We start from the raw sequence: 18,495 nt of genomic DNA, 5'->3' as shown, positions 1-18,495 counted from the left end.
TCTAAGTAGCCCTACCTAGCGGACCTGGAACAATCTATGTAGAACCAAATTCCTGAAGGGCATTGGCCGCCATGCCTGGCTGCATAGTTCCTCTTAATCAAGGGTTCCTTACTCTTTAATATCCTAGTCATGTGATCTCCTGGGGTACTGGGGTGGTTTTCAGCATATTTCATCTGTCTTAATTGCCATCTCCAACATTTGCTTCCTGGAATTGGAGCTCCAAGCTCCTGTGGTCACTCTCTGCCTTGAAATAAATACCCAGCATCTTTTCTGGTTCTTCCTCAATCTTTATTTTTTTCATGGTTTCTTCATGATGGTTTGACTGGTTTGTTTCCTATTTCCTTACAATATTATGCATTAAATGTTACGGCAAGTCATAAATTGTGTGTGTGCGTGTGTGTGTGTGTGTGTGTGTGTGTGTGTGTTTGGGAGAGGTGAGATGTGTTTAAGACAGATTTACAGGTTAGCAGGTGAAGTAAAAGTCAGGGTTGGATTCATAACTTGCAGGCCATAATTTTCTTCTCTCTTGGAGAAGATGGCCTATTTCCTTACAATATTATGCATTAAATGTTACGGCAAGTCATAAAAATTGTGTGTGCGTGTGTGTGTGTGTGTGTGTGTGTGTGTGTGTTTGGGAGAGGTGAGATGTGTTTAAGACAGATTTACAGGTTAGCAGGTGAAGTAAAAGTCAGGGTTGGATTCATAACTTGCAGGCCATAATTTTCTTCTCTCTTGGAGAAGATGGCCTAGTTTCTACCTGTTATATGATTCCAACTATTACCTAATTTTTTATTTTTTTCTCTCCGCTCAGATTCGAAGTCAGAGCAAAGCATCAGACTCTGGCCTGTGTGAGGGGGATGAAGTGGTGTCCATCAATGGCAACCCTTGTGCAGACCTTACCTACCCTGAAGTCATCAAACTTATGGAGAGCATAACGGACTCTCTCCACTTGCTTATCAAAAGGTAAAGCAAATTTGTTGCTTGAAGCTGTGTGGGAATGATTATAGGGTCTATAAACATATGTACTGTCAGTTATGAGGGAGTTCATGGTTCTACATAGAAATTCGGGGCAGGCCAGGCGATGGTGGCACTTGCCTTTAATCCCAGCACTTGGGAGGCAGAGGCAAGCAGATGGCGGATCTCTGTGAGTTTGAGGCTGGAATTGTCTACAGAGTGAGTTCCAGGACAGGCTCCAAAGCTACAGAGAAAACCTGTCTTGAAAAGCCAAAAAAAGAGAGAGAGAGAGAGAGAGAGAGAGAGAGAGAGAGAGGGAGGGAGGGAGGGAGGGAGGGAGGGAGGGAGGGAGGAAGGAAGGAAGGAAGGAAGGAAGGAAGGAAGGAAGGAAGAAAAGAAAGCCAGGACAGTTAAACAGATCAAACAGATCACCACAGTGTTTGAAAATGAGTAATTCCATTTAATGGGGCTTTCTGGCTAGTTGAGAATAAGTAACTGCAAATACTTATTGCAAATACTTATGTCAAGTCAAGGACTTTGTTGAAAATCTTAGGTATTTTAGACCACCTTTTTAGAAAGTCTGGTGTATTAACCATAACAGCAACACCATTTCCAAGGTGAAGAGTTTCTATAAGGTCAGGATTATAATTCTTAGATTTGAAGATGAATTGGAAATAATTGTGCATTGAACTGTTGACCAATGTAATATTATTATACAAAGATGCTGCCTTGCGGTGCGAGACAAAAAGCTTAAAGGCAGGTTTTCACTGCTCAGGACTCCCAATACGACCATATTTGGGAATGGCAAAGCAGGCTAGATGAAGATTCAGAGCTATCAAAGTATTATTTACAGTGTAGAAGAAACACCCCCCCAACCACCCTGTATTATCTAAGTCCATGTGTGTGCCATGTACGTATGCGTGCATGTGTGTTGCATATATAAACATTCACTCATCAAGCTCTTAATATCCCACTTACTTACAATGTTGCCTTTTGCTTTTAACAGTAACCAGTGAAAAAACAAACAAACAACCAAGAGTAACTATTTAAAAACCAACCAACAAACAAAGAAAAACAACAGCAAAAAAAAAAAAACCCAGAAACAAAACAAACAATGTATCAGGAATATTGCCAAGGGAGAATTGTTTCTGTATTAGGCACCATTCTGAGGAAGTCTGCTAAAGGTCTGAAGACTTCCAAGCTCCCCGGAGGAGCAAAGAATCCACATACAAATAGGGAATCAACCTTTTCTGCTTTATTCCCCTTTGGTGTTTACTGTCCTTACTGACTTAACGAGGCCAGTTTCTCTGGAACACATTAGTCTGGGACATGTTCTGCTGGTTCCCATTTCCATTACGATGCTATCGCATGAAAAAATATTTGGTTCAACGCTCAAACCTAGGCACCTACCTCGTTTTAGAGATAAATGGATTTGTTCTCCGCTGCTCCGAATGGCTAGCTCATGTTTTGTTTTGTTTTTCTCTTAAGTATCTTGAATTTCTATGATGCAGTTAATTGGGCTGGAGAGTTGGAACAATGCTTAATAACACTTGTTGTCCTTACAATTAGTGGATTAATTATTAGTACCCACATGGTGGCTCAAAACTGTAGCTCCAGTCCCAGGGGATTAGAAACCCTCTTCTGACCTTCAAGGGCACTGGGCATAAATGTGGTACACATATATACATGCAGGCAAAAAACACTCACAGGCACATAAAATAGTCAAATAAATCAGTCAGCATTTTAAAGATTCAAATGAAATTTTCATTTTATGAGACCCAAAGCAACAGCATTGTGGACATCTGGACATGTTCCTGAAGCTAAACAGTCCTCAGTCATATCACTGACAGTCAGAGGACCCAAGTGTGACCTTATTAACCTGAAATTTCTGGCTAACACTATTTAAAAACAAAACAAAAACCAGCCTTTTAATACTGAATTTTTATTACCTTAGATGTTATTAAAATCATAAAAAATCAAAAGCAAATGAGTCTCTAATTGTACAAATGGTGAGACTGAGTACCTGTGTGTATGTATCTCCCTCGTATAGCTTTATGATTTTTATTCATGTGTATACATTTACTTCAGCTCCCAAGAAATAGTAGCACTGGCCTGTTTGTCTGTATCCCAATCTCTAAGGCTGGAATGAGTTGAAATTGCTTTCTTCTCAGATGCATAATTGATGAAGTGACTTCAGCTGCCTTCATCCCAAATTCTGCTAGATTAAACCTCTCCGACTTCTGGCACTCCCAAACTCAGCTGCATAGAGCTATTCATCATTTCCTGTATGAGAATGAACTACCTGGATCTGCTAGCTCATGCTTATATTCTCATCTCTCAGGAGGCTGAGACAGGACTTGAAGCCTAGGCTATGACGTGAATTCCAGGCCTGTATGGTCTACAGTGTAAAGACCCTGTTGCAAAAAGTGAAAAGAAGACTCTCCTAATCTGCTAACAAAATGTTTCAAAAAGTATAATTTTTGTTGGCTTCTGTTTTGTCTTGTTTGTTGTTGGTTTTGGTTTTTCAAGACAGGGTTTTTTTTCTGTGTAGTCCTGGCTATCCTGAAAAGTGCTCTGTAAGCCAGGTTGGCCTCAGACTCAGAGATCCACCTGACTCTGCCTGCCAAGGGCTGGGATTAAAGGCGTGCTGCCACCACCTGGCTTAGTGTTATGTTATTTTGTTTTGTTTTTATAATTTTTAAATAGTATACCATTATAAAGTCTTTCAGATGGCTTGTATAGAGAAAGCCACATTTGGTTTGACTTTTGTTGGGTTCTTCTAAATGTAGTCAACATCACAGTTAGAGGAAAACATTTTGTCCATTGGTCTGAAATTCCACAGCCACATAATTCTAAAGTAACTTCCTTTGAGGAGAAGAGAAGTAGAAGCTCCCCCTTGTGTGACTGATCCCTGCAGCAGTCAGGATGCACTCCCAGGAAGCAAGACGGGGGAGAAGGCTACTGCCGCCTGAAAAAAACGTTACAAGTAAGAAGTGAGGGAGACTTCTATAGCTGTCCCGAGAACGACATTTCTATTGCAAACGGGTTGAGAGCTCAGAGCCTTAGCAAGAAATAAACGCAAATATGCAAAACTGCCTATAAGTGGCTGGGTTTTCATCAGAGGAGACTGTGGAATAGCTCTGCTCTCCTTAGGCGCTAAGGAAGCAAGCTGAGGGCAGGGATTCTGTAAGGAAAATGCTGCAAGTGACAACTGCAAAGAGAAGGGACAACACTTCAGATTATAAGTACCACATGATTTAGCAATTTGTTGCAGCATAGACAGGATTACTCTTTGCATAGGAGTTTTGGCTGGGGCCTACTATGCTCACCAGAGCTAAGAAATGGACTTCTATTTCATCCTGTTAAGCATATACCATGTCTAAAATGTATTCATAGTTTAAGGTTGAGCTGATGTTCTGGATGTGTCTGTGTGACTTGGTGATATCTAGGTCAAAACTTACTCCATGGGACACTGAAGTTCCTGGTCATCTACAGCAAACATAGTTTGTTGAGAAAACCCAAACAATTTCAAATGAGGGGCACACATTATGTAGCTCTACCCTGTGCTTTTACAAATAAAGGCTGAATTAAAGATGGGTTTAGGTTTCAAGTTTTTTTTGCAAGCATTTTTATTGTGCTCGAAAGACAATTTTATCTTGAAGATCTTTAGTTAACCATGTAGAGGAGCCGTCAAATTCTATTTTCTAATACACTGGAGTTATGGGGGAATTTTTGTTGATCCATGCATGAGACATCATTGGTGTTGGAAAATTCTTTGACAGGTGGAACACAAGCTGATATAACTGTTTGGAATTTATTTATTTTTTTTGTATGCAGACCATGCAGTGGTACAAGTGAGACTTTGGACTCTGAAACAGAAAACACAAACCATCAGCATCTTACACATGAGGGACCCATGGAAAGTACCACCTTGCAGATTCTTCCAGCCACAAACACCCAGTGCAAAGACTTCTTTCTCGCTTCAGTCCCAAGTAAAGTTCCCCTAACCGAGGACCAAGGAAATGATTGGGGTTATGCAGAATGTACAACGGGAGAAAAAATTCCCCAGATGCTTGGCTCCCAAGAAGAACACTTGGTAGAGGAGGTCATCTTAAGGGAAAAGGCAGAAGAAGGCCAGCCGGGCCGTGTGGTTGAGCTCCAACTGTCCCTCTCAAAGGAAAGACATCAGTATGCTAGTGGTCCTATAGTGACTCTCCAGGGAAACGAGAACTCCAAGTCTCCTGAGCCAGACTGGAGCTCACAACAGGAGAGGACCGTCCACATCAATTCGGTCGCTGCTCCTGGGGAGGAAGCAGACTCTTCTCTCCTGCCCAGCACAACAAGCCAGACCTCCAGCGGCCGGCAGCTGAGCGTGATCCAAGGGAGAGAAGCAGGAGGCCCAGAGCTGCCCCAGGTGGAAGTGATTCTGGACTGCTCTGACAGGCAGAAGGCGGAAGAGTGCAGGCTGCAGGCAGGAAAGGGGTGTGTGGCTTCTGGGGTGGAAGGAGGGCGGTCAGAAGCACCTCCTTCTCTGGTCTCCTTTGCCGTCTCACCAGAAGGCACCGAGCAGGGGGAAGATCAGCGCCAGGGAAAGGATCACAGCAGACCACACAAACACAGGGCGCGACATGCTCGTAAGTCCTGCCGTGGGTGGGGGCCGCTGTCTGGGGAGCTGGGCTTTTAAAATATTTTGCTAGTTGAATTGCATGAATTTTTTTTTTAAGATTTTTTTTCTTAGACTTTTTTTTTTTACCATCTTTAATGCTTCAATTAAAGCATAAAATATCAAATCTGAATAGTGTGGAAAATGCCAGTTTCGAAATTGGAAGCAGTAAATTTGAACTTCATATTAGAGACCGAAATGTTTTTCATAAACATTTATTTTTATTCCCAAAGATGCAGGAACTGTTAAAGAAATATACAACATGCCTCTTTTATCTGCTGAAGAGTGTTATGACATTTCATGTTTAAAATATTCTTAAGGGTATTGGAAGTTAAGTGGACTCAGTTTAAATGACAAAAACAGTTCTGTCTTCTTCCAAAGTACCTTTAACGCAGGCTCCACTCTGATATTAAAAGCAGAGCTTCATTTTGGTGAAAAAAAAAAAAAGAAGTATTCTGCGGCTTGATGATGCTTGCAGAAGTGTTTGATGGACAGGGGCATGTGTGATGCCCAGCGGTTAGGTTACATGATCCTTGCTGTGGAGTAAGCTTCACTAGGTGGCGGTGCGCGTCACCTTCCAGGCTGGGTCTCCAGAACCATAGGCAGACAGCTCAGGGCTCCCCCACAGAATATGTGGCTTAATGCAAGGCCTCTGCCGGATTTTGTTTTATCTGGGTTACTAGGGTCACAAATAGAACGAGGTCAAGAATGGCAGCTAAGTGCTCCTATTTTTTTTTTTCTTCTTTTGGACATATAGTTCTTTTCCCTAAGTTTTACCGACTTTGGGTTTTCTTTGAGGATACAAGGCTGACTGTACCCAACAGCAGTGAGCTTGGTTTCCCAAAGTCATGCATTAGCTTTCGAGCCCTTGTTGTTCCTTTGGGTGCATATTTTTAGCACAGGCATTTGTAGCTGTGTTGGCATGTGCCAGTGGCCGCGCCCTCTCCTTTAGGCACCTCACATAGATAGCATATTAGCCCCAGTGCTATGACAGCATGCGCATAGTTCGCAAGCTGGCAGCGAGAAGACACCGTGCAGTTGTTACCGTCAGTTTAATAACAAGCTGTAACATCACTAGTCAAAAAGGAATCACATTTAATAATGACCACGTTTTGAACTATTTGGTCTGCACAAAATTGGATCACCAGAACAATACCTGTAAGGTTACTCCCAAATTAGTTTCTCTCATTCCGTATTTTTTTTTGATTTACCAAGTCTGACTTTTAACAACGAAAATTAATTTCAACCATGAAATATCTTCTTCTTCTGGTGTTTTTATTTAACTCATTACAAAATTTATTTGTGGATCATGCTCATTAAAAGTGGTTACAATTAATTGATGCTATAAATTCGTTTGTCATTAGTTTTTTTTTCTAACAGTAAAATGAAAATGTAAAGTTTGTCATTTTAAAACTGCCAAGTTATTTTTTATGGCATAGTTGTTGGATCAGTTTCAATGTTAGTTTAAAAGACCTCAAGTCATACGATTTTTAAACATCCCCAAGCTTTGCACTCATTCTTTCTGCAACTTAAGCAGCATTGTATTTGCAGGAGACTGTTACAGTTATAGAATTCTGTAGATAGTGTTGAACCTAGAGCTTATTACAGATTTTCACAGTGTTCCAGCACTCTAAAATACAACTAATTATTAGCTCGGTGCTGTCGATTATTATTAATTCACTATTGTGAATTTATATTAATTCAGCAGCCCAATGGAAAGATTTGAAGTGGCCCTCAAAGGAAAAAAGAAGAAACTTAAATATTTAAATGCATTGCATCGAAGCAATTCAGTTTTAACATTTTTCTTTTAGATATGTCAGTACAAAGTACATCTTGTTTTCAAGTTCCTAAAGGATATTCTTTTTAATGCAATCATATCCTATTAACTGGAACTTCCCAACCTATTTTTCTTTTTAATTAAAGTTTAAGAAGCCACGGGAGTGGGGGGCTCTGAGTTGTGTTATAAATCAGCATATATAAAGCTGTGCTTGGGTGAGGAAATGTAACAAGATATGCTGGGCTCTATATTACTATTATGTAAGTGCAAATCTGAAAAGCAGTGAAGAGTGTGTGGTTCAGTGCTTGATTCTGTGCACTCCCCAAACACTGTGGACGGGGGTAGAATGAATGAAAAATGAATTAGATTTCTTCAAATTTCAGTACCCAATTATATGAATTTTTTGTATATATTCATTTTCCCCATTGGGAATCAATTGCAGTGCATTTAGTCCTTGCATTCATCAATTGAATACAATTGTATCTTTCCTAGGGCTCAGGAGGAGCGAAAGTTTGTCTGAGAAGCAAGTGAAAGAAGCTAAGTCTAAATGCAAAAGCATTGCTCTCCTTCTAACGGACGCTCCCAACCCCAACTCCAAGGGGGTGTTGATGTTTAAGAAGCGGAGGCGGAGGGCCCGGAAGTACACCCTAATCAGTTACGGTACTGGCGAGCTTGAAAGAGAGGAGGAGGAGGAGGACCAGGAAGAAGGTGACAAGGACGAGATAAGTGAAGTCGCATTTCTTGGAACGAGCGAGTCAGAAGTGGATGAAGAGTTACTGTCGGACCTTGACGACGACACACAAGTTGTGAACTTCGACTGGGATTCTGGACTGGTGGACATTGAAAAGAAACTGAGCCGAGGGGACAAGATGGAGATGCTGCCAGACACCACAGGCAAGGGGGCGCTCATGTTTGCTAAGCAGAGAGAGAGGATGGAACAGTTCGCCGCCCAAAACGAAGAGGAGAAGGCGGGTGCGCTGCCAGGCAGAGAACCAGACGGGCTGCAGACGGACGGTCTGAGAACCGTGACTTCTTATCAAAGGAAGGAAGAGGAATCCGTGAGAATGCAGAGCTCTGTGAGTGAAAGCTCCATCCAGATGGGCTGTAGTCTTGGCAATGTGCCACAACAGAATGGCTTCAGTGGCATTTCTGAGACAACAGGGGCCCAGAGGATGATCCCTATGAATAGAACCGCCAAGCCCTTCCTGGGAACTATGAACCAGCCAACAGCCCCCTTCTCCCCAACCCGGAGTGTGACTAGCCCCATGTCCGACTTTCCTGCCCCGCCACCTTACTCTGCCGTCTCGCCTCCACCTGAAGCCTTCTCCAGAGGGGTAGCAAGTCCAATCACTGGCCCAGCACAGCCCCCGCCATGGCCCCAGCCTGCTCCATGGTCACAGCCAGCGTTCTACGATTCTTCTGAACAAATAGCTTCCCGGGACGAGAGGATCGCAGTTCCGGCGAAAAGAACAGGCATACTGCAGGAAGCCAGAAGGCGAGGCACAACAAAACCCATGTTTACGTTCAAAGAAACCAAAGTGAGCCCCAACCCTGAGCTCCTGTCACTTCTTCAAAATGCAGAAGGTAAGCGAGGCACTGGAGCTGGAGGGGACTCGGGGCCGGAAGAAGACTATCTCAGCTTAGGCGCAGAGGCTTGTAACTTCATGCAAAGTTCTGCTAAGCAGAAGACCCCACCTCCCGTCGCTCCAAAGCCTGCAGTCAAGTCATCCTCCTCACAACCAGTAACCCCAGTTTCTCCCATCTGGTCTCCAGGAGTGGCTCCATCCCAGCGTCCTGTCTTCTCCACATCAAACCTACCGAACCCACCACAGGTCACAGCTGTGTCCTCCATCAAAATAGCCCAGCCTTCCTGCCCTCCTGCCCGGCCTGCGAGCTCACTGAACCTGGCCGGTCCCTTCAAAGGGCCCCAAGCAGCAGTAGTCAGTCAAAACTACACACCCAAGCTATCGGCACCCACACCGCAAGTAAATGCTGCTCACGCTGGTGCCGGGGGACCATCCAATGAGCTTCCTGGAATGAGCGGGAAAGGAGCCCAGCTGTTTGCTAAAAGGCAGTCAAGGATGGAGAAGTACGTGGTAGATTCCGACACGGTGCAGGCCCACGCAGTTCGGGCCCAGTCTCCTACACCGTCCCTGCCAGCCAGCTGGAAGTACTCCTCGAATGTACGAGCACCCCCTCCTATGGCCTACAATCCGATCCATTCCCCCTCATACCCACTGGCTGCTATCAAGTCTCAGCCACCTACCGCCCAGGCCTCCAAAACAAGCAAGAAAAAGGGCAAGAAACCGCTTAACACTTTGGATGTCATGAAGCATCAACCGTATCAGCTCAACGCGTCTCTGTTTACCTTCCAACCTCCTGAAGCAAAGGATAGCCTCCCTCAAAAGTCAACGGTCAAGGTCACTTCAGGCCCGGCCCTGAAGCACGCCCTTCCTCCCCGACAGGTGAATGTTGGCTCTCCCACCAATGCGCAGGCTTCGTCTGTGTACTCAGTACCGGCCTATCCCTCTCAGCCGTCCTTCTTCGCGGAGCCCACCTCGCCTGTGAGCGCATCCCCAGTTCCTGTGAGTGTTCCCACCTCGCCGAAGCAAGAATCGGCTTCCTCGTCCTATTTTGTGGCACCAAGACCGAAGTTCTCAGCCAAGAAAAGCGGTGTCGCAGTCCAGGTGTGGAAACCGTCGGTTGCGGAAGAGTGATCTCATAGCTGAAGCTGAGTGTCTGCTTTGCTTGAAATGAATTGTTTGCAGTGTTGAGTCCCCAAGAAAGCTTAGCCGATCCTCAACTTACGTAATTTCAGATACCTTACCTCCCAGTCTGGGTCCAAGAAGCATAATAATACGGTTTTGGGTCAAAACCCCAACTCAGTGTGACTTAAAATATATTTATTTTCTTTGCACACTTACATCTATCTGTGATATCCCAAAATAGGCATGTGCCATTACATCAAGTAAGCAGGATACTTAGGTAATTTTAAGCTTTAGCCAAAGACAGCAATCAGTGTATCCAAGCTTGGAAGCCCAGCCTTTACGTAACATAGCTGTGCTCCCCTCGTGGAAGGGCTCAAAAGGGTGAAAATACAGCATGCTGGCTGAGATTCCCCTTAAGTCATTCTTTAGTCCTATTTCTGGTGTTAAGGAAATAGGAAATCTCTGGAGGGCAGGAATCAGCTCTGGCCAGTCACCTCAGATGCCTGTTCTACCGCAGAGAAGGAACTCAAGAGACTTGTTGGGATTTGTGTAACTTAGCAATAGCTTGCAAGGAGGATCTTAGACACAGGCATTTACTCGGTATTGGGCCCCTTACTAGCTGTTCTCACACACTTTACTCACTTCAGAAGACTTATATAAAGTAATTAGGACAGGGCGAGAAACCTCGTTATCCTTAGAAATGGCTTTCCGCGGTCCTTGCCCAGTTCCTTGGGGAGCTGTGAGGGTATCTCCCATTGCCCATGATAGCAAGTGTTTGTTTTCCTCAGCTGAGGCAAAGGGGGAGCACAGTAGGGCAAAGGAACATCAAAAGGAGGACGGACAGAAAGTCACACATGGCTCCTGTTTTGCTTTGAGAAGCCGCCTAACGGGGACTGGGAGGGTTACTGGCCACAGGAGCTGGTGCGTGGAGACAAAGCAAGAACCGTTGCGAGCCTGTCCGGGTGACCTCATAGACTTTCTTCTCCTGCTCAGCTTGCTCTTGACCCATGCTTCCTCTACTGTCCCTTGCAATTCTATTCTTGCACCTTTATTTTCTTACTTGCATTTGATGAGCCAGCATAGTTTTGAGCAAGGTTACCTTGTGAATTTGGATTGGTTACACACCATGTTGTCATCCAGCTGGCGACGAGGTTAATAATGGCCCCGATCGCAAACCTGAAGACCTTTCTGGTGTCTATTTTAAGTCTGGGCGCAACCAACCATGGAAACTATTCATTGTGAGTTGATGGAGAGGAGTAGAAAGCAGTTTTGACAGCTCCAGGGAAAACCGTCTGCTGTGGGCAGGGCATGGATGTGTCTAGAGATTTCATGTAAAGACTTTCCTGGTTTGAGAGAACACAGTAGCACTCCAGTCTCAAGATACCTGTATTCCTGCCTTCCTCTGTCACCGCCTTTCTGCTGTATTCCACTATCCTATTAAACTATTACCTTCTTTATCTGTCCCTTGTATTCCTTACGGGCTTTGCATATGACTTTGCTCGAACCTTAGTCATCTCCCTAAGGTTTCTCTTACAGCATCTGAATTTCCCTTTGGAGAGTACCCATTTCTTTTTGGGAGCATCCGTTGTCAAACTGTCAGTTCTAGGTATTTGCAAAATGTAGGGAGGAGTAGGTCAGCTGCAGAGCGGTGGAACTCACTGTCCCACTCCCTCTAGAAAACCACCTGTTGTGTTTGCTGGCGATGCAACTACCGGGAGGGATTTGGTCTGTTTGCCTGTATGGAAATCAATTAGTAAGACTCTTGCCGAAGACCAACCCCTTAGACGACAGTGTGTTTATGTTACTCATTGCCTGTATAGGCAGCTCATTGAATGGCATGAATTTTTTTTATCTTATGGAACAACCAAAAATCGCTTAGCATGAGTTAGAAGAAAGACCTAGAACTTATGGGTGCTCTACCTGATGGCTGACAGGTAGTTAATCTGAAATCCTTGGCTCCAAAGAGCTCTTGCTAGTAGTGACCCCAAAGTATCCACAGTTCTGCAGTGGTTTATGGTGTTCAGTAATAACATGTGTCCTGACTGATCTTGGCACAGCCACGAGCTGCAGTCCAAAACCAAAGGCACAGCTACCATGGCTATGCTGTCATCTTCTCTGGAGACCGCTTGTGGGTTTAGAAACCCCTCTAAGAGACATGCCAAGCATACAGACTCAGTATCGACAGTTTTTACAGGTGGCCCAGGACCATAGGGTCAAGGGGTGGAAGTTAGATGAACTTACCAAAGACCGGTGTGGAAAGAAGGCCAAACCAACTCCCTGAGGAAGATGGGCTTCCTCCTCTTCTCCCTCCTCCAAGGAGCTCTGCGTGCCCCCACCCCTGTGTTGGAGTTATGACAAAGATGTCAGTGTGGAAGGTAGGAGGTTAGAGCTCTGGGTTCTAATCACTGCTGCACCCACCTTCAAATCTGGGTCCTGGCTTTGCTTGGGTGGAGGTTTTTGGGTCAGCTGGTTGGCTGGGTGGGGAGTCTGGAAAAGCAGTTTCTTTTTTTTTCTTTCCTTTTTGTTTTCTTGTTGGTTGGTTTTGTTTTGCTTTGCTTGCTCCTCCACTCTTCAGGAAGTCAGTTTTTGTTGTCAGTGACAGCGATGACGGATCTCTGAGCACGCCTTGTACTGGGTGCCTGAAGAACTGTACCCAGAGGGACCCGCTGCCTGTTTATTCACTGAGAGGTACTCATACCACTGACTGGCTGAAGGGCTATGCTAAATTCTTCTTCTGAGAGTTTCCCCTCTCTTCCCAGGGGGAACATGGTGCTGGGGGAAGCGCGTACAACGTGGAAGATTCTAGGAGGAAGGCAGATAGCATACAAATACAAGCACAGCATTGCCCCACGTTCTGGAGGGAGTGCACTGACACCTGAACCCAAGAGCACTCACTGGCCTTTGATACCTCGATAATATGTGTGTTTTTTAATACTTCGATAATAAGCGTGCTTGGTGTGGAGAAGGGGCGACACACAGCGTGTGTATTTAGGCTGTCACATTGTTAGAACTAGCTTTTATAATGTACATTTGGGTGACCACTCTCGCACATGAAAAATGGCACTATCTACAAGGATTGTTGACGATGACACCCACCAAAATCTTATTTAATATGCATAAGAAGCAACTGGTTTTCAAGCACAGGAACCATGTATGTCTAAGCTACAAATAGTTACTTAACGTAAGCTGGCATCTTTTAGTCTAGAACGGTGTTCTCAGCCTTCTGAATCCTGCGCCCCTTTATCACAGTCCCTCATGTTGTGCTGACCCCCCGACCATTACGTTACATCACTGCAACTTTGCTACCGTTATGAATCATGATGTCCATATCGGATATGTAGGAGATGTGGAACCGTCATTCAGCACCCAAAGGGGTCTCGGCCCACAGGCTAAAAATGCTGTCTTAGTTGGTGCTGACCTCTCTAAGTGTAGAACAGCTGCGGTTTATCCCACAGCCGATTTGCTAGCATCCATTAGTCACATCTGGGACACCAAAAACAAAATCCTCTTCAAGAGTTGCATGAACATACGAGACGACTTTCCTGACTGCAGTCACTGTGACAGAGAAAGCCAAGGGTCCTTGTTACAAACTTCTCTGGGGCATGTCCAGTCATGCCTGTTCAGAGCGCCAGACTCTGGGTGGTCAGTACTTACTGGGTGTCACCTCAGTTACTTAGAGCAGAACCCACAATGCCCCCAGCAGCCGTCAGGAAGGGTATTTGAAATCAGTCATCGGCCAAGCGCCTGTTTTCTCAAATGCTCAATCCTGGACATGCTTTCGGAAGGAAATATGGAGGACACATTCAACTCTTGAAATCAGAGTTGTTGAGTTTGTTTTTTAAAGTTTAAACACCACACACACACACATACATACACACATATCATGAGAAAAGTATGTAAATTCCAACAACCAATATTCCCGGAAATACTGACCTTCTCCGGTCTTGTGTCCCATATTTCTGGACTCTGGGGGACACAAAGACCTTTGTGAGCACTTCAAAGCTGCTGGAGGAGTCGACAAGCATTCTGGGAAAATGCCAAGTGAAATTCTTCTCTTGACTTCCTACCAGGGTTGGCCTCAAGCCACAAAGCAGACCAGTAAATTCCCATAGGGCCCTGACACCACTTATCCCCCTGTGAGCGCCCATCTTCCACAGGACCACTGAGACATAACTGGTTTCTTGACGTGATCAGGTGAAGCCTGTTTCCAAAATTATTAAAGTGTGTGCCCATGTGATATGCGCTAGCAATCTAGCACTTGGCACCCAGAAATCAAAGATCTACTCAGAGGCAACTGGATGAAGAGAATTTTAATTTTAACACTGTCAAATCCGGGGTTAGGGGTGTCTCTCAGGTATGCAGAGATAGGTTCCCAGGTTCAATCCCCCAGATCACTGTGAGGAAAATAAAACCCAGTCAAATCCTATCAGACACTTATTAGATTACTGATTTCATCAGAAGTTTGGAAGCTAACAGGATACAATCAAGACTCAAAGGGTGGCTTCTGCTGGACCTTATAAGTGACTTTTCTCATTATGGGCACACACATCAGTTTTTGCTTTTATTTGTCACTGTTTTTTCCATGTAAAGATCCTTGTGGGGGTCTTTGTTTATCTCGTTCTTGCTGCTATAAGGTTGATCAGAGTCCCGAAGCCAACTCTCCCGAGACCTGCCCTTCAGCCTTCCTCTGCTGATGGGAACACTCGGAGATGTCCCAGCACGCTGCAAAGATCTGATCCCTGGGTTCCCGCCTTCTCAGCTTCATAGGAAACCTCCCTGGTATGTTCCTGAGAGACAGTCTAAAGGCCAAGGGCTGCAGTTGGCCCTGCATGGGAAAGAAATGCGCCTTGTAGGAATAAACAGGAAAATCTTCCTCTCAGAAATCGACGTCAAAGAGTACAGGGTTGTCTCTTGTTACACTTGGGGAGGGAGCGGTATTTTCACACACCAGACAACCAGGAAATCAAGACTCTTGGTTATATCAGGGTGGCAGTCAGGGATCAAAGCCAGGGCAGCCATTCTCACGGTTTCACAGCTTCTACGGGGGTAGGTTGAAGGCAGAAGGCAGACAGGAGAATTAACGTTATCAGTCATCTGCTATATGTCAGGCAGTTTGTGAAATATTTATATAAACTGTAAAGATAATACTGTCTTTTTAAAACCTTTAGCCGTCAGTCCGCTGAGTATCCTTTATACACTATCCTTTTGACCAGTGGTCCAGGTAAAGCCTGTAGCATCTCGTGCCCATTTCATGGACTGTAGATGGGATTCCGAGGCATAGAGGCTAGAGACCTTGCCCTAGGCTGTACGCTGTGAGCTAGTGTGCCCTGGATAACTCAGTGTGCAGCCTGCCTTCTTAAGCCATGTCACATTTACTCCTTGGAATTGCCCCAAGAGCCGAGGTGTTTTCCTTCTTTATGAAACACCTGAAACTCAGAGAGGGTACTGTTTGCTAGGTCTACTGTTTAGATCTACTGACCAAACTCTAAGATGTTTTAGTTCTTTCTTGGGCTCAAAAGAGCTACTGAAGTTTTTGTGGTAGTTCTGATCTTGGGGTAGTGCACAAGTCTTAGCTATATGCCTGCCGGTCAAGGCTGTACTCTCCATACAAGACTGTATGGTTTCCACTGGGTTCTCACTCCTTAAGACCCCTTAGTTGTCTGTTGGGCAAGCAAACTCACCATACAGTTCCCTGTGCCATATAAATGGCTTGGGCTACAATGAGCGGCTTTAGGAAGGACCCCACTTTCAGCATAAGACAGTCCAAAAATTTATATGCTATGACATCTTGTCAGAAATGAAAATAATAAATCTCTAAGAAATATCTACTTTATAAGTTTTTTTTAAAAAATGGCTCTGACAGTGAGCTTGTGTGGCTGGGTTATATGGGCGGGCTAGGCAAGGGGTGTGATTTAGATGGTAGATTGGGACTGGGGACGTAGCTCAGCCGTACATCACTTGCCTAACATGTGTAAGGCCCTGGATTCAATCCCTGCAATGAAAACAGTAAAGTAAAATCAAAATAAAACATACCAAATCTGAGAAGAGGGTTGGTGATGTAAGGAAGGGAAGTACACGCAAGCACTTCCCGTTGAGCCAGCAGCCACCCTGGATGTACGCAGAGGCATCAATCCCTTGCTGCTGTGCAGACCCCTCTGGAAGATTCCCCACCACACAACTATCGCTGTCCTCGTCAGGGTTACTATTGCTGCGATGAAACACCATGACCAAAAGCAAGCTGGGGAAGAAAGGCTTACACTTCCACATTGTAGTTCAGTATTGAAGGGAGTCAGAATAGGAACCCACACAGGGCCGGAACCTGGAGGCAGAAGCTGGTGCAGTGGCCATGGGGGGGTGCTTCTTATAGCTTGCTCCCCAAGGCTTGCCCAGACTGCTTTCTTATAGAATACAGAGCCACCAAGCCTGGGATGGCACCACTGACAATGGGCACAGCCCTCCCCCATCAATCACTGATTAAGAAAATGCTCTAGAGACTGGCCTGCTGTCTGTCTTACGGAGGCATTGTCTCAATTGAGGGTCCCTCCTCTTAGATGACGCTAGCCTGGGTCAAGTTTACATAAACTTAGCGAGCACGCCCCCTGTCGAATGATTCCCTGCAATCATAGTCCACACCTTACACTTCAGGGGAATGTGGCAGACCAAGTGCCCACCGCTTCTAGTCTCAGAAGTTACCAGAGCTGTGTTCGTTGGTTTCAGGACAATAAGGGGCCAAGAGAAAACAGCAAAGAAAGAAAACCCTCAAAATTTAAAGAGAATGATACTAAATAACAAAAATTTGTGCATTTTATAAAAAAAAAGCCATGTTTTGGGGGTAAAGTATAGCTCAATAGCATAGTAACTGCCCCGCAAGGGTGAGGTCTTGGGTTCCAAAGCTAGGGCTGGAGAGGGGATAGGGACATGATTTGATTTGGGATAATAACAAAATAATTGCTCCTTAAGTCATTGATTCTCAACCTTCCTAATGCTTCCTAACCCTTTAATATGGTTCCTCATATGACCCACAGCCAAAAAAATTATTTCATTGCTACTTCATAAACTATAATTTTGCTACTGTTAGGAATCGCAGAGCAAATATTTGATATGCAGGATATTCGATAGGCAACCCCTAGAGGGGTTGAGAGCTGCTGTCTTAAGTGAACTCCATGTAGTACATGAGATAATACATGTACACTTGGAGCATACAGAGGAAATCCCCCTCCCATTTTTTTTGTTTTATTTTTGAGGTAGACTCCCACTGTGTATCCTTGACGGCCTTGAAACACACTACAGAACCCAGGCTAGCCTGCAATTTTTCTGTGATCCTCCTGCCTCAGCCTCCAGAGTGTTAAAATGACAAGTGCAGGCCACTGTTCCCAGACCAGGGGCCCATTTTATAGTGGTTAAGAGTGTGTCCTTCATGGCCCAAGAGATGGTGTAGAGGTTAAGAGCTTTTCCAGGTGAAAAGAATTTGAATCACAGCACCCACATAGCATGGCTATCAACTTTAAGTCCAATTCCTGGGGGAATACAGTGCCCTCTTCTGGCCTCTGGTGGTACTGCACACTTGTAGTACACAGACACATATGCAGGCAGGCATATACATAAAAATAAGTAATTCTTTACAAAAAAAATAGTGTGTCCTTGGAGCAAAATTGCCTTCATCTTAATCCAACCCTGTTTCTTGTGGGTATCAAGGCTTTAAACAAATGACTGTGCCTCTCCATACCCCAGGATCCCAGCTGTGGAATGCAGCTTACGCAAATGAATATGCACTATGTGTATAGAGCAACTACTCACATATGGAAAGCACTTAGCGAGTGTTAGACATTTTTATTTCTATTAACAACACACCAGCCAGAAACCAGAACTGTTATTTCAGGAACTTTGCAGGGAAATGTTACCAGACAAGATCTGTGGGTTCTTTGTTGGCATGAATCTTACTTTTAGGGGAACTCCCACAACTAGGGGAGTGTATGTAGTTCAGTTGTTTACCTGTGTGCACAAGGCCCGCCCCCACATCAATCCCTAGCACTGTAAAAACTGGGTCTGGTAGTGCATGCCTGTAATGCCTACCCTTGAGAGGCTGGGGCTGAAAGAGCAAGACTTTAAGGTCATCCTCAGCTACGTAGGGAGTTTGAGTCTAACCTGGGCTAGAGACCCTGTCCAGTATCTGTATAAATCTCATATGGACATCAGAAAACCATTTCCCAAAATATTTGAGAGGTCCATCTTCATTGATTTTTGTTGTTTATTTTAGATTTGTTCTTGCTTCTGTAGCTCAGGGTATCCTTGAAATCCAGTGTTCTGACCTCATCCAGAGCTTCAACTACCTATGTTCCGTGCCCTCCCCCAACCTGGCCAGCCCTACTCCCCACCCGGCCAGCCCCACTCCC

The 18,495-nt window shown here is 44.8% G+C and overlaps 1 protein-coding gene across 1 annotated transcript in view; it reads left to right on the top strand.

The window, feature by feature from the left end:
* Synpo2 (synaptopodin 2) overlaps positions 1-18,495 on the top strand; it is a 144,135-nt gene that overhangs the window by 100,275 nt on the left and 25,365 nt on the right. Inside the window, exons 2-4 of the mRNA XM_005357229.3 lie at positions 812-963; positions 4,792-5,588; positions 7,887-10,081. Of these exons, the coding sequence (XP_005357286.1) occupies positions 812-963; positions 4,792-5,588; positions 7,887-10,081 (3,144 nt within the window). The remainder of the gene's footprint in view (positions 1-811; positions 964-4,791; positions 5,589-7,886; positions 10,082-18,495) is intronic.

The sequence above is a fragment of the Microtus ochrogaster genome, chromosome 21, assembly GCF_000317375.1.
Source record: "Microtus ochrogaster isolate Prairie Vole_2 chromosome 21, MicOch1.0, whole genome shotgun sequence".
NCBI classification, from domain to species: domain Eukaryota; kingdom Metazoa; phylum Chordata; class Mammalia; order Rodentia; family Cricetidae; genus Microtus; species Microtus ochrogaster.
Note: the sequence above shows the minus strand (reverse complement) of the source record. Positions and strands in the feature narration are given on the sequence as shown.